Here is a 16,995-nt window from a genome sequence, read left to right as displayed (position 1 = left end):
AATAATCCCCTTATACAATAAGGGCATTAGCTTACAACGTGTGTTCAACACAGAATCTAAGAGCGCTCATCACATGCAAATGGCATGTGAATGAGGCTATTAGGTATTCACTCCCGATGCAAAAAAAAAAAAATGTGCATTTAGGATGCACATTTAGCCCAGAGCAGGTGTTAATAGCTGAGCACTCTTAACAATAGTACAGAAAAAAAAAGCTGCTTTTCTGTACTGCCTCCTACTTAAATATTGCGATATTAAGTAGGAGGAAAAACAAAACAAAATAAAGTAAAACTAAAGTTAAAAAAACCACACCGGCAGTCAGGGGAAGAAACAGACACTCAACTGACAAGCATCAGTTTCCTGAACCCCCTTGGCTGTGCAGAGTTTAGGAAAACTGATGCTGATAAACCGTTTTCCTAACCAGTAGACGGCAGACACCAATCGGGTTCTCGTAAGCAAGGAGGCGCTAGGGGTGTGTAAGTGACCCTAGCGCCTCCTTGCTAATGTGACCCCCTAAGTTAAATATTGCATGGCACCCCCAAGGGGGGGGGGGGGCACCTGGGAGAGTGTTAAAGCAGGCGCTGACTGTTCAGTACCCGCTTTCTGTGCATATTTATTGCATCGGCCCCTAAGTCTTCATACGTAACACTAAAGACCAAGTTTAGGTTTCCTGCTTAGAGGATAAATGCAGATTCTAGAGCAGTGGTTCCCAACCCTGTCCTGAGGGACCCCCAGCTAGTCGGGTTTTCAGGATATCCACAATGAATATGAACGGAGAGAAATTTTGCTTGTTATGGAGGCAGAGCATGCAAATTGTGTCTCATGCATATTCATTGTGGATATCCTGAAAACCTGACTGGCTGGGGGGTCCCCAGGACAGGGTTGGAAACCACTGCTCTAGAGGCAGTGAACACAACCCTTGACAGTATAATCATGTGGCCCTGAAGGGCAGCCAGAAACATGACATTGTGAAAGGGAAGGAGCAGCCAGCCAATCACAGGACCTAATTAGCTCAATGTAAACCACCTCTCCCCTATTTAAAACAAGACCACCATGGGGAAAATTCATGCTGGTGGATTATTACAGTAAGTAAACCAACAAGGTGCAAAATGAGATCTGTAATCAAACGAAGCATTCAACTATCTGCTGTTGTGAAAGGCCATCATACAAAAGGCAGATTTCTTGCCTCCAGAAAGCTCAGGTTTTCCCACACTTATTGGTTTTAGAAACAATGAGTAATGCTCCTTTTTTTTTCACAAACTGGCATAACATTTATCTACTGTACACTGAGTCAAGTGTAATATAATCCTGGTTCCCAATGAATAGTTTAGCTCGTGTGTTTTACCAGAAATGCTTTAGCAAATTTTCACTGTGCTTTTTCTCTCATTGGTCTTAACTTTATGCATTTTTTGCAAGTAAGACTGCTGTAAAAAGGTTCTAAAGTTAATTCTAGAACCTTGCTACAGCATAAATTAGAAGACCAATGCTATAAAAGCATAGCAATAATTTATTAAAGTATTTCCGGTAAAATACCTGAGATTTATAAAAGTTTCTAAAACCACTATATCAAACTTCTAAGCAATGAACAGTTAAAATTACATAAACATCCATCTACAATTAAATGACAATTCTATTTAAAACAAACAAACATTTAAATATATCTAACAAAAACTAAACTGGCTGCCTAGACCCTCATATGCAAGACAGCATAAATGAGCTTCCAGTAACATGTTTCAGCTCAAAAGGAAGGGCATTCCACCACACAAGGCCTATAACAAAACAAACAGGACCTAGTTCCATTCAATTTAAATTGTCTAAGTGACAGGATATCAAGTAAGAGTTGGAATTAAGATAGAGGTCTGGATGACAAATTCAAAACAGAAGAAACATTTTGGTGCTAAACCCTGCAAAGCTTTAAAGACCACTAGCAACATATTCCTTATTTGATAGTCAATGCAGATCCTGCAGTACAGGCAGGAGATGTTCCTACAAACGGCTCGATCCAGTAAGGCCGCGGTAAAAACAGTGAGGTAGTGTCAGGCGCACCCTTCCTCCCCGCACGCACAGTTCTCTTCACTAACTCCCCGATACTCTCCTCTAATCGCATGCAAATGCATGCCGCGGCTGTGAAGCGTTAGGGAAGGGTTATGCCCGCGCAACCCATTTTACTGTATAGGCGCTGTAACAGCGCCTATACAGTAACCTGGGTGCGCTGGTACCTGTCATTTCAAATGACATTTGAAATGACAGGCACCAGGAAGTGTAAAAAGTTTAAAAAGTGTAAAAAACAAAAAACCTGTGTGTTATATAAAAAAATAAAACAATTTTAAATACCTGTCGGAGGGCCGTGGGTCCAGGCGGCCGGTGGGCGGCGGGCAGCCATCAGCGGCATCCGGTAGTCCCTTCTCCCTTCCAAAATCGCCAAAATCGCACGGGCGGGTCGGCAGCGGGGGGGGGGGGGGGCGGCAGCAGGATCCGGGAGCGGCGGGTAGGCAGCAGCGGGGTCCGGGGGGGGCAGGGGCAGCGGGGGGGGGGGGGCAGCAGCAGGGAGGCGGCAGCAGGATCCGGGAGCGGCGGGTAGGCAGCAGCGGGGTCCGGGGGTGGCAGCGAGATCCAGGGAGCCAGCAGCGGCAGCATGTTCGATCGCGCAGGCAGGTAGGTGGCAAAGTAAAGATGGCCGCCAGCACGGGAAAATCGTGCAATTGGCCGCTGAAGACGTGACGTCACACCCCGTGACGCCAAACGTCGTGACGTCACGTCTTCAGCGGCCAATTGCACGATTTTCCCGTGCAGGCGGCCATCTTTACTTTGCCACCTACCTGCCTGCGCGATCGAACATGCTGCCGCTGCTGGCTCCCCGGATCTCGCTGCCACCCCCGGACCCCGCCGCTCCCGGATCCTGCTGCCGCCCCCCCGCTGCCCCGGAGCCCCCGGACCCCGCTGCTGCCTACCCGCCGCTCCCGGATCCTGCTGCCGCCCCCCCCGCTGCCGACCCGCCCGTGCGATTTTGGCGATTTTGGAAGGGAGAAGGGACTACCGGATGCCGCTGATGGCTGCCCGCCGCCCACCGGCCGCCTGGACCCACGGTCCTCCGACAGGTATTTAAAATTGTTTTATTTTTTTTATATAACACACAGGTTTTTTGTTTTTTACACTTTTTACACTTACCATAGCAGGCCCGAGCCTTGCTACTTTTTCGTTTGTTTTTTTTTTGCCCTGGTCCCGTCCGGTCTCCTGCAGCCCCGTCCGGTCCGGACGGGGCTGCAGGAGACCGGACGGGACCAGGGCGGGTAAGCAATGTTTTTACCCTACACTACACTACACTAACTCCTACTAGGGGGAGGCGGTAAACTAGCAGGTTAAGGCCGCGGCAGAACAGCGGGTTACGGAGGAGATAATATCAGCGCCCGTTACAGTATCGCAGGGGAATAGCTAATTCCTTCATTATACAGCTTTTTCGTTCATTTACATGCCGGGTGCGGAAAGGGTTATGCGTCTGTTTTCAGAAGCGATACGGACGCGTGAAACTGGACACTGTATCGCCGAACTGCCTTGCGCGCCCGAATTGTGCGCTACGAGCACGTTACAGACGGGCAATCCTCGAGCGGACGATACTGGATCGAGCTGAAAGTTAGGCAAGCTGTGGAATTCTACACTGTAATGCACAGTCAGTTGTGAATCCTGTAAATAATCCATTACAATAGTCTTGCATAAAAATACATGAATTATGGTTCTTAAAACCATTTCAGACAAAGTTTTTTTCTGCCAAAGCATTCTGAACTTATAATGGAGCCGATATTCAAATAGCCGGATAAGCCCTATCTAGTTAGCTGGTTAAAAAGGTGGGTCAGGCAAATGGAGACAGAAGTTTTTGACCGACTGCCCTATATCCTGAGGTGCCACCTACAGTCTGTCAGTATTACATTATAAAAGCAGAACAATTAAAGTTTACATGAACCATTTGACCCCTTCAAGGACAGGGGTAGGAGAAACCTTGCAATGCCAAAAACATCCTGCTCAACCATGAACCGCAAGTTAGAACAGAACCCGTTATAACTGAGAATTAATCTGCAGAGAAAAACAAAGGTATTGAACGAGCAGACTTCTTCGTTATCCCAACGCTGAAATGGGTGGGACCCTGGACTGATCCATGGTACTACAGGAATGAAAATTAGCAGGCAAGAACCAATTCCTTTCCCTGTATGTTCCTGGATCAGTCCAGATTCATGGGATGTACCAGAGCTGTATGTGGGGTGGGACCTTTAGAGTCCCGCTCGAAGCACACCTTCTCCAAACCCCCCCGGAGCCTGGGGCCTGGACATCCAACCGATAATGCTGGGCAAAGGTGTGCAAAGACTTCCAAGTAGCCGCTCTACAAATCTCTTGCAGTGAAACTTGCTGACTCAGCCCACGAAGCCTCCAGTGAACAGGCAGAATGCGCCCGAAGACTGACTGGAACCGCTAGGTTGACTAGATCCGCAAACCACGGACATCTTGGCCACTCCGGTGTCACCAGGATCACCTGTGTCGGATGAGATTCTAAGTGCCACAGCACCATTCAGACCAAAGGCCAAGGAGGAAACATATACAGTAGGACGCTCCTTGGCCAGGCAAGAATAAGGCATCCACCCCCTCCACTCCTGGCACAGACTGAAGCAGCAAGGGGCCTTGGCATTTTGAAACATCGCCAACAAGTTCACATTTGGCCTAGACTACTTTGTCACATGAGATGGAAGGCTTCGAAGAGCTCCCACTCCCCGGAATAGAGCTGGTGCTGACTGAGGAAATCTGCTTGAACGTTGTCGACTCCGGCGATGTGGGAGGCTGCAATTCTAACTAGGTGCAGCTCCGCCCAGCTGATCAACTGCCAAGCCTTGATAGACAGCACCTGACTGTTCCTCATTGGCGATTGATATAAGCCACTGCCGTCGCATTGACTGACAGAACCCTGACCGATGTTCTCTGCAGCACTGGAAGGAGAGCCTGTAGCACTAACTGCACTGGTCTCCAAACAATTGATTGACCACCAGGATTCCCTCACTGACTATTGGCCTTGTACCGCTTTCCCCTGACAAATCGCTCCCCAGCCAGAGAGACTGGCGTCCGTGGTGACCACCGTCCAAAGAGGGAAGTTCCAAGTCTACACCCTGGTGTAAATTGTCAGAAAGGAGCCACCAATCAAGGCTGGAATGTGTAGAGGAAGTGGAAGATGAAATTGCTCAGACACTGGATTCCAACAGGAAAGCAATGATGACTGAAGATGTCTCAATGAGCAAAGGCCCATGGGACTAGCTCCAAGGTGGAAGCCATTGAGCAGAGGACCTGCAAGAAGTCCCAGACCCTGGAGAGTCTCTTGGTCAACAAGGCACGAATTTGCCCAGGTGTGTCTCAAACAGGGCTCCCAGGAACTCCAAGAACTGGGAAGGAACCAAGTGGCCCTTGGCCAGACTGACTAGCCAACCAAGCGACCTTAAGAGGTGAAGAGTCCGCCAGATTCAGACTTCACTCAAATCAGCCAGTTGTCCAGATATGAATGAACCAAGAATCCCTCCTTCCGGAGTTCCGCTGCCATAACCATTACCTTGGTAAAGGTCCTGGGTGCCGTGGCAAGCCTGAAAGGCAGAGTGGAAAACTGAAAATGATCCCCCAGGATGGAAAACCTCAGGAATTTCTGGTCGGCCTGGATTCCGATGTGCAAGTACACTTCAGTCAGATCCAACGACGCTAGGAATTTTCCCTTGTGCAAAGCAATTACAAACCGCAGGGTCTCCATTCGAAACAGAGGACCTCTAAGACACTTGTTTACTCTAAATCTAGTATAGGCCGGAACGTGCCCTCTTTCTTGGGCACCATGAAGTAAATGGAATAGCGGCCTTTCCACCTTAGGGACTGGTACAATGGCTCAGAGCTTGAGAAGGCGCTGCAATGTGTCCTGCACCGCCCAATGCTTCTCTTCGTACAAGCACGGGGAAACAAGAAAGTGGTCTCCTAAGAGTAAGGGTACAGCTTATCCATTGCTCTACTGACCTTCAAACCTAAATCAAGAGTATCCCACTCCCGAAACAGGTCAGTGACTGAAATATGAAAAGGGAAGGACTGCGCCGGACCACGGAGACCCACCATAACTGGATCAATAGCTCCCATCTGGGAGTCCGCCTGAGAGGTGTCTATGCCCAATTCCTCTAGAACCACAGGAATGACAAAGCCAAGATTTCCCCAGATTGTGTGTGATTTATTTGCATTGGAGATTCTTCAAAAAGGAAAGTTCCTGGAGCTTGTGCAAAAGAAGATCTATTCTAGCTGAAGGACCTCAGTGTGGTTCTGTGAAAATCGACTGACATTAAATTTAACTAAAACAGTCTGCATTCCGCAATGACTTCAGAGGAAGAAACTGGTACCAAAAATTGGAAGTCAGCACAAGCCCAGTAACCCCTAGCCACTTCAATAATTTAGAAAGGGAAGAATAAAAAATGTTAAATAGGGCTGCCACCAAGGCAGAACCTTGTGGAACTCCAACTGAAAAAAGTTCCTTGAACTCTGAGAATGTAATACTATTGTTTTCAAATGACCAGATAGGAAAGATTCAAACCACTGCAAAACACTGACAGATACCAAACTGCTTCAAACGTGACACCAATAAGATATCAAATGCAGAAACCAAGTCAATCATAACCAAAAGAGAACCAGTTCTTATATCAAACCCCAATTTGATCAGTTAAGGATAATGTGTTACAATTTGACCTAAAATCAAATTGAGAATCAGTCAAATACTGAGACAGCTGTATCAAGACAGCCTTTTCTAGGATTTTAGCAAGGCAGATTGTAGAGCAATGGTTACCCACAACTGAACAATCCAAACCCAGTTTCTTTAAACAAGACTGCCCAGTAGCCAACTTCAAAGAAACTGGGACCCGGCCTTCCAACGAATATGATATAACAGTTTCATCTCTCAAAACTTCAATAAAGCAGTAAAGCATTAGCAGATGAACAAAAAGTGCTCTGCAGGTTTGAGAAAAACTGTCTATTTCCTCTGTTGACAAACTCGATAGCCACCCTGAGGGAATAGGAACTGCAGCATCCAGCAGCAATCCCACTGATCCCAGCAATTGAGAAACAATTATCTGAGTTTTATCAATTAAATTTGCACGCAAGAAATATGCCTCTTTCACAGCAGCAGATAACTGAAAATACACGTGCACATATGAGAATAGTTATGTGTTATTACTCTACTTGACAGGAATTTAATGTTTCTGCAAGGTCGTGCTGCTTTACAAAGCCTTGATTACCAAACATCCCCCAAGTGCCTTTTCTTTCAAGTTACTCTACCTGCCACTAGTGTTTCTTCATCATCTGAGCCTCTTAAGATCTCCAAGCTCATCTCCAGGTCCTCTTCCTCCTCCTCGATGGTTCTTGGGAGCTCCACATCTTCCTGCAGCACTCTTACCCTCCCGGGAGTTTGTTTTGAGGTCTTCTCTGTCTTTTGTTTCAGAACGCTACCAGACCCTTTCTTGGAGCTGAGATGGCGCTTCCTAGAAGGGTTTAAGCTGTCCGACACGCTGCTATTTGGGGGATTCTCTGCAGTCTCCACACTGTCTGTTCTAGCACCACCTCCAATCTTCTGAGCTTTTCTGCGACCTGCCCGAGCCTGGCTGTGCGTAGCTTGACCATGACAACTGTTGGGGGACAGCACATCTCCCCCTGCAGCAGATCCTTCTCCCCCAGCATTGTGTTCTGCACCAGGAACTTCTAGGTCATCATCGCTGAACACAGCCTAAGATTAACAGACCAAAACAATAAGAACAAACAGATATGCAGCAGAACTGGGGTGATAATGTTTAGTAAGAATCTTAATGGGACAGTATCAACTGGATATTATCTATAATTTGGTATTACACATCACAAGTAGCAACAGTCATCCTGCAACAAACAGTTCAGCATACGCTCATTTATCCATAATTACCTCGGCAGTGCAAGCTGGTATGAATAGCTCGATTTCCTAAACTTAAGGCTACTTGAGTTGAATGAGAAAACTGGTCAACCACTTAAACAGGTTTTACAGGCAGGATATATATAAAGTTAATAAATGAAATCTTGTTTCATTTCCTTCTCTTCCATCTGGCCTAAAAACTCATGCTGCATTTCTTATGTTTCCTCCACTTGGGGAAAGACATTAGATTTCAGTGTGATTAAGAGAGGAGAGTAGTTCCTGTCCATACCCAGTCAAAGAAAACAGCAGGGCATTAAACAGGAAATGGCTGACCCCAGTGACTGTATACCTTTCAAAGAAATTAAATCTTGGGTAAAGATCTTGATTTAATTTCTTTGAAAATTAGCAGGTAAGAACCAATTTTCCTTTTCACATCCCAAATCAGTCCAGACATGTGAGATGTACTAAGCAGCCCTATTCTGGGCAGGTCTGCGAAATACCACCTCGCAACATACTTTTGTCACAGGACACTGCACCTGGAGCTTGAACATCCAATCAGTAATGACGAGAAAGGGTGTAAGGATGACCATGTCGCCGCTCTACAAATTTCCTGCTGTGAAACCAACTGACACTCAGCCCAGAGGCTGTCTGTGCCCTAGTACAGTGTGCACACAACCTTTCCGGAGAATTTCTCCCTTTACAAATGAAGGCCAAGACAATCACTTCTTTCAGCCACCACACTAGTGTGCCCTTTGAGGCCTTGCAACCCTTTTTTCACCTCCAAACACCACAAATGGCCCACTTGCTGAAAACGGTTGGTGACCTTAAAATAATTCAACAGCACTTGACAGCCATCCAAGAAATGGAGCTCCTTGGACCCCAATGACTCAGCTGTGCAATTCAAGAAAGCAGGAAGCTGATTCAGATGAAGAGGAACTCACCTTAGGTAGGAATGGGGAAACAGTATGCAGTGACACTCCCTCCTCCAAGATTCTCAGATAGGGCTCCCTACAGGACAAAGGCTTCAGCTCTGAATTTCTTCAAATTGAATAGTCATCAGAAAACTTTTCAAAGTGAGGTCCTTCAATAATGCCTTCCTCAACAGCTCAAATGAAGGCCCACAAAGCACCTGCAAGATTAAGTTCAATCTCCACGTTGGACACAAGCTATACACCAGTGGATGCAGATGTTTGACCTCCTTCAGAAGCCTCACTACATCTAGATGTGAAGCCAAATGTCCCTCAGAGCTTATCTGAGACACTCTAAGGCTGCCATCTGAACCTGCAGGGAATTGTAAACCAAGCCCTGGAAAGGCCATGTTGCAAGAAGGCCAACACCTGTGGCATATCCACTTGCAATGATCAAGCCCTTCCTCTACACACCTGCTGAACATTCCATACCCAAACATACAGACATGGCCAGTCTCCTAGCCTGAAGCAAAGTGGAAGTCACTGGTTCCAAGTAACCCCTTCAAATCAGATGTCTCCCTCTCAAAAGCCAAGCTGCGAGACAAAAGCAATCTGCCTGATCTGAGAAAATAGGACCTCATCTTAACAGTCCCTGCAAATGAGCCAATCTCAGGTGCCCATCCACTGCAAGCTGTACAAGATCCACGAACCAAGGGTGTCACAGCCATTCTGGAGTGACCAGAACCACTTAGCCTGGATGCCTCTCGATACTTAACACCTAGCCTCTTACAGGCCACAGGGGGAACACATACAGAAGAATCCTCATGTGTAGGCTCAGACCTCTCACCTGAGACTGAAGAATTTTGCTACTTTTGCATTGCTCCAGGACACCAGATCCAGGCTTGTATTGCCCCAATGCGAGCAGATAAGACCGAAGGCTTCAACATCTCCCATTCTCCTGGGTCCAGCTGCTGCTGGCTGAGATAGTCCACCTGCACATTGACCACTCCCAACACATAAGCAGTTATCACCTTCAAATGTAGTTCCACCCAGACAAAAAGTTCTTGAGCTTCCTGAGCCACTGAGCGACTTCGCTCCCCCCTGCCGATTGATATATGCCATTGTAGGGGCATTGTCTGAAACCCCTGACCATTTGACCCTGGACTAGTGGAAGGAACATAAAAACAAAATAGATGCCTCAGTCGTATTTCGATTGTTTATTCAAAGAAAGATGTGTTCAGAAGATGCCCGACTCAGGCAGAGTTTCGCAGCTTGTTAGCCGCTGCCTCAGGGGCTTGAACACTTCAGATTCCAAATCAACACTCTGCAGTGATTCAATGTCAGATTGAGTGCGGTATGCTACCAATGACGTTCATAAAATTGCTGAATGTTTGATGAAACTAATTTGCAGAGTGTCGATTTGGAATCTGAAGTGTTCAAGCCCCTGAGGCAGCGGCTAACAAGCTGCGAAACTCGGGCATCTTCTGAACACATCTTTCTTTGAATAAACAATCGAAATACGACTGAGGCATCTATTTTGTTTTTGTTTTCCTGACAGCTATCATAGATCGCCTACCTCTTTGCTTTCTAGTGGAAGGAACGCCAACACACTGCGCACCACCCTTGTTTCCAAATGATTGATAGACCATGCTGCTTCTGCTGGTGACCACAGACTGTGCACTGACTGTCCCCAGCAGACTGCTTCCCAACCCTTGAAGCCACCACCAAGTTCGGAATCTCCACATCCAACCCCCTTTTCCAAGTTGGTGGCCCCCAGCAGCAACTGTTTAAATTCCTCACAAGACTGATTCCACCATAACAGCAGCACCCTCTGCAGAGATCACGTGGGCAAAGACCCACAGCACCAAATCCAATGTAGACACCATTGACCCCAGCAATTGAAGATAATCCCAAGCCCTGGGGACTGACATTGGCAGTAACCATCCCACCTGAGCTTGCAACTTATGAATCTTCTTGGAAGTGAGAAAAGCTTTGCCAATGCCCCCAGATATTCCAGCATCTGGATAGGGCACAGGTGACCACCCAGCCCACAGACTGCAACAGTTCCAGCACACTCAGAACAGACTGTCAACATTATTCCAATTTTCCTTGAATCAGCCAGTCCAAATAAGGATGAACCAGGATCCCCTTTCTGTGGAGAGCTGCTGCAACCACCTTTGTGAATGTGCACAGTGCTGTCACCATACTGAATGGGAGGGCACACAACTGGAAGTGTTGCCCCAGGACCACAAAACTCAGGAACCTTTGATGCTCCACTCTGATGGGAATGGAGATAGGCTTCCATCAAGAACAGATACCAGCAATTCTCCTTGACGAACCGACTATTAACTGACCACAAAGTTTCCATATGTGTAGCTGTCACTTATTACCTCTACAACCCATTGATCCGATGCAATTCTGGTCCACTCCTCAAGACAGCAATCGACTGCCCCCAGCCACCACATTGAGAGATTCATCGAGAATTCTTACTGCCACTGGCCCCCTAGCCAGAGTTCTCTGGGCACCTCAAAAGGACTGCTGCCATCCAGATCCCTGTTTCGGCCCCACAACTAGCACAGAACCCTTCAGGAAACGAGAACGTCATCCTTCCCGAAAGTGGGAATGAGGCAGAAAAGTCTGAGTGGTCTTCCTGTCCTCTGCAGCTTATGACTCTTAGACTCTCAGCACCTTAGTTGTTCCAGGTCCAGGGAAGATTACAGAGCTGAGATTTGGACAACATATCAGCTGACCAATTTCGCAACCACAACAGCCAGCATGCCGAGACCACCGCAACCATATTCCAAGTCTGGATCATGTCAAAAAGCATCCCTCACATAAGCAATTTCAGCCTCCATCTGGGCTGCCTGGCTATCAGAACCAGCATTAGCTGAGGACTTCTCCTGAGACTTCTGGACCCAGCACAAAATATGCCCTTGCATGAAGCTACTACAGATTGCAGCCTCAAAGTTGATACTTCGAACATCCATTTCAGGTGAATTTCCAGCTTACTGTCCTGCACATCCTTTAACGCCACTGACCCTGCCACCAGGATAGTTGTCTTCTTGTGACTGCTGAAACCAAATCATCCAATTTGGGCAACTCCAATAGCTGAGGAAATTCTTCTGTTAGAGAATACAACTTCGCCACCTTCAGGCCCACCTCCAGGAAATCCCATTCACAGATTACCAGTTTCTTAATCATTTTCGGGAGCAGGAAAGCTTTTGGAGTATCCTGAATGCCATCCAAGACTGGGTCCACCCCTTCATTATCAGACTCCTCCTGGACCAGTTTAACATCCAGCTCCTTCAGGATATGGGGAATAAGCAGCTTCAACTTCTAACAGAACAGCCAAACTAATTTTCCCTAACTGGGCAGGAATGTAAGACTTGTTTGCAACACATGTGCTCCCAAAGAGGCTGCTCCCAGCACCCAAACATCTAGTCGGGAGTAGCCTAGGGAATGTTGTGTGTACAGAATGCAAGGTTATGGGCCGCAGATTGCTGTGGGAAAACCAACTGACACTCAGTCCCGGGCGTTGCCTTAGTAAAATGTGCCTGTATACCCTTGGGAATTGGTTGATCAGACCTCTGAAAAACTGATCAACTAGTGTGAGAGGACTCAACATTTTCAACAAATGAAGTTCCTTCACACGTGGAACAGAAGAGTCCAAATTCGGGAGAGGGAAGTTCCAATGTCTGAGGAGAAAAGAAGATACCACCTTTGGTATAAAGGAAGACATTGTGTGCAAAGACTTCCCATCCTCCAAAATCTGAAGGACAGGATCCCTACAAGAATGCTTGAAGCTCTGAAATCATTCTATCCGAACAAGCTGCCATTAGAAAGGCTACCTTTAGTGGGAAGTCCTTCAGCAATGCCTCTCAACGTCTTGAAAGGAAGAGATTTTGCACGTCTAAATTAAGGTTCTTTGAGGGGAAAGCTTGTTCACTGGAATGCAAATGCTCCATCCCTCAAATAAAAAACAGACCACATCCGGATGCAAAGCCAGAGATACCCCATGCATTTTACCACTAGAACAACCCAAGGCCGCCACCTGGACTGTTAGATAATTAGATGCAAGCCCTTTTGCAAAACCACACAATGTGACACCAATGCTCAAAGAGGCACAATACCCTCTTCAAGGCAGCATATCAAGCTTTCCACATCCTGACATAAGCCAATGATGTGGAAGGTTTCCTAATCTGCAGTAAGGTGGTAATGACTTCCTCCAAATAGCTTTTCAATCAAATGATTCCTTTAAAGCCAAACCATGAGAACAAAAGCAACTCACATGATTCACGAAAGTTGGTCTTTATGAAGCAACTTGGGAAGGTGCCTGGGGCTTAGAGTGGCGTCCACTGCCAGATTTACCAAGTTCGCAAACTATGGCCAATGCAGCCATTCCAGTCACGAAATTCACCCACACTGGGTGAGTCAAGATGCCTTAGCACCTTTCCTATTAAGAGCTAAAGAGGGAAGACACAAAAACCTGGGTGGCCTTGGGAGAACAAGTGTGTCGAGGCCATCTGTTTTGACCTCCTGCCCGACATGGAAAAAGTGGCGTGCTTTTGGTGCTCTGCTTTGATGCCATCAATTCTAGCTGAGGAATGCTCCACCTATTGCAAATGAGAGCCATTGTGTTCCACCAGTTCCAATTCTCTGAGGTCCTGTGCCTGCCGGCTGAGAAAGTCTACTTGAATATTTGCCACTGCGGCGACTTGAGGTGGTCACCAAGTGTTGTTCTGCTCAGTAGAAAGACTCCTGGGGTTCGAGACCACGAGAATCCTGTTCCCCTCTTGATGGTTGATATAAGACACCACTGTCGCATTGTTCAATAGGGCTCTCGCCAGTCGTGCAACTGCAGAAGGAAGATGCCACCTTGCAAACTGCCCTTGCTTCCAAATGATTAATAGAGCATGTCGCCTTCACCAACCACTGACCCTGTGCTGCTTACCCCTGACAAATGGCTCCCCCCCAGCCTTTCAGACTAGCATTGGTGGTCACTACCATCAAAACAGGATCTTCAGTTCCATGGCCAGCAACCAACTGGCCCAAGAAAGTCACCAGGAGAGACTGGACATTGATTCCCCTTGCAGTGGTAGCTGAAGCTGGAACTTCTCTAAGGATTCCAGTGGGATAGAAGCACCCTCTGAAGAAGCCGCATATGCATGAACTCCCAGGGAACTAGATCTAGCGTAGATGCCATAAAACCCAGGCATGCAAAAAAAATCCCAGACACTGGGTATTGAAAGCTGCAACCAGCAAATCTGTGCCTGCAATTTCAGTACCCTCTTTGCATTGAGCACACACTTTACCTAGTCTGGTATCAAAGCAGCTCCCAGGCATTCCAGCAACTGAGTTGGAACCAAGTTGCTCTTTGCCAGATTCACTACCTAGTCCGGGGTCTGTAACCTTTGCAAAAGTCATTGAACTAATTTATCATAGGGTCTTCGACTCGGGTGTGATCTTGGATTCTGATTTTTCTCTGCAAAAACATCACAGCTGGCATGTAATACGTACTTTAAATTAAAATTAAGGCAATTGAGACCATACTTGGGCTTGACAGCACTTTAAGGTGGTAGTGTATGCCTCAATTCTTTCACAAACTGATTTTTGGGATTACAGGGAAAATTGATTCGAAGATTACAACTTATTGGCTGAAGTTCTCAAGTTTTCCCAAAACTATTGAGCAGCCATTGAAAACATGGCTGCTCAATAGTTTTGGGAAAACTTGAGAACTTCAGCCAAACCCTTGTTGGAGTTGCATTGGTTACCTATTGTAGTAGACCGATGTAGGTTCAAGAGCTTGGTTTTGGCATTTAACGTTTTCAACTGATTTGGTTCTTCACTGAAGGATTCTTTGGAATGGCATGTAGCCAAAAGAAATCTGCGTTCTGTAGGAAGACAGTATTTGCATCCCACGCCAGTGAAAAGATGTAAATATTCTTGTTTGGATAGCAGATAGTTTTCTAATGTTATCCCAAGTTTGTGGAATAATTTACCTCTGGAAGTGAGAGAAGAGGTAAATGAAATTTCAGAAGAAATAAAAAACTTGGTTTATGTCTGCCAGTAGCTAGTGGTATTGCTCCTTTGGCCATTTTGATTTATCAGGCAGAATTGACCTGTCTAGGTAAGGAGGGTGGAGATAGGAAATTGATGAGCTGCATTTTGTCTATATGTTTATGTATTGTCAAGTTTTAAACTTATATTTTGTTATTGTAAGTTTGCTAATTGTATCTGTTGTACATCGCTTTGGGCAATGGCATTTGTTTTACAGATAAAAGCTAATAAAAGATTTTGTTCGAATGAGCCCATTGTCCAGATAGCACTGCAGGGAATAACAAAGTGGTGGATGCCATAAGAAGTCTCTCAAATATTTATTAATGGAGACGTTAAAATCATATGCAAGTGCCCGACTCTGGCCGAGTTTCTCCACTACAGGTGGCTGCCTCAGGGGCTTTTGCATCAGAGAATCAGTGGGATGATGGTCTAAATAGATTCAGACGTGCATGTATATATCTTATTTCTACACCGGCACGGTCCGTCTCCACTCACACAAAACTTCTAGCGTCTCCATTAATAAATATTTGAAAAAGACTTCTTGTGGCATCCACCACTTTATTTCCTTACGGCTCTACTGGATCGCCTACCCTGTTGTTTTTTGGGTCCATCCCAGATAGCACTGCAGACATCACCTTGGTGAACAGAGGCGCTGCTAGTCACTAGACCAAAAACAGGTGCGCGCAAAACTGAAAATGCTCTCAGTACCCTGAAACTAAGGAATTTGATGCTCCACCCCGATGGGAATATGTAGATAAGCCTCTAAGATCCAGAGAAGCAAAGAATCCCCCTTTGTGGACTGCCACAATCACAGAGCGTAAAGTCTCCATTCGGAAAATGTGGCAAGCTCAGATCTGCATTCACCTTCCTCAGATCGAGAATGGGCAGATAGGTACCCTCCTTCAGAACCACACAATAGATGTAATAACTTCCCTCTTTCCTGCTCCCTTTGGGCTATGGGGACTATTGCCTTCCAGTGTCATTGCCAGTAGCATGGTACAAACCACCTCATTTGGCACAAGGAGATCCTGTAGGATTTGTGGATCAGATGATCCAATTCTAAAGCATAGTCATCCTTTAAGACTGCCAGAATCCACTGGTGTGTTAACTTGGTCCACCCTTCGTAAAATGAGGGCCAACTGTCTAATGAACTCTCAGGGAGAGAGAGTGGACTAGCTGCATCTCATGAGTTTTTACTTCCCCCAGCCAGGCCTACATGATCCACAAGAGGACTGTATCCTGGAAGCCCTCTACCACTGGGAGAAGGAAGAGGCCCTATCTCCTTGCTTCCCTTATCTGGCTGGAAAGCTGCTCTTGCTTCCTTTCAGCTTGTCTTCAGGCAATTTATGTTCTTTCAACTCACCCAAATGCTTCAAATGCTCTAGGTCCTCCTCAAACAAAAGCTTACCTTTAAAAGGGAGATTGCTCAGTTGCAACTGGGACCAGACATCTGCTAAACAATTCTACAACCGTAGCTGTTTTCTGGCCAAAACTGCTGATCCCATACACCTGGTGGACGTGAGGAGCTATCCCCACCTCCAAACACTGTCTGCTTGACAGGGACAGAGGACACCATTCCTTTCACCTGAAGCTGCTGAACCCAGAGCAAACAGGCTCATGCCAAGGAGCTACTGCAGCCAACTGTGTGGATGCCTAATGCAGAGACTCCAAGCATCTGTGATATGTATCTTCAACTTCTCGACCCTAACACCGGAATGGTGATCTACTTTGTTAAAGTTGAGACAGAAGCATTCACCTTAGGAAGCTTCAGCAGAGCCAATGCATCCGCAGGTACTGGGTACATTAGAGAAAAAGAAAATTACTTACCTGCTAATTTTTGTTCCTGTAGTACCATGGATCAGTCCAGACAGTGGGTTATGTCCCCAATCCAGCAGATGGAGTCAGCACAAGCTTTGAGGGGGCGTATCCATATATCCTACTACCCCCTCTGCAGGAGTTCAGTATCGAGTATAATCAAAGCCCGAGTAGAAACCCCCGAAGGATCAAGTTTGTGGAAACAGATAATTAAAACAATTGTAACCGCAACAAGTAACTGCAAACATCCTACCAACTTGTAGGGAGTTGTGAAAAACAGCAAAAAGGAAA

At 46.4% G+C, this 16,995-nt stretch overlaps 1 protein-coding gene across 1 annotated transcript in view; it reads right to left on the bottom strand.

Moving 5' to 3' along the window:
- Nucleotides 1-16,995, bottom strand: part of ESPL1 (extra spindle pole bodies like 1, separase) — a 259,280-nt gene that overhangs the window by 94,990 nt on the left and 147,295 nt on the right. The window contains exon 19 of the mRNA XM_029595078.1: nt 7,324-7,768. Within this exon, the coding sequence (XP_029450938.1) occupies nt 7,324-7,768 (445 nt within the window). The remainder of the gene's footprint in view (nt 1-7,323; nt 7,769-16,995) is intronic.

The sequence above is a fragment of the Rhinatrema bivittatum genome, chromosome 3, assembly GCF_901001135.1.
Source record: "Rhinatrema bivittatum chromosome 3, aRhiBiv1.1, whole genome shotgun sequence".
Lineage (NCBI taxonomy): Eukaryota > Metazoa > Chordata > Amphibia > Gymnophiona > Rhinatrematidae > Rhinatrema > Rhinatrema bivittatum.
The sequence above is the reverse complement of the archived record's forward strand: the minus strand, read 5'-3'. Positions and strand labels throughout refer to the sequence as shown.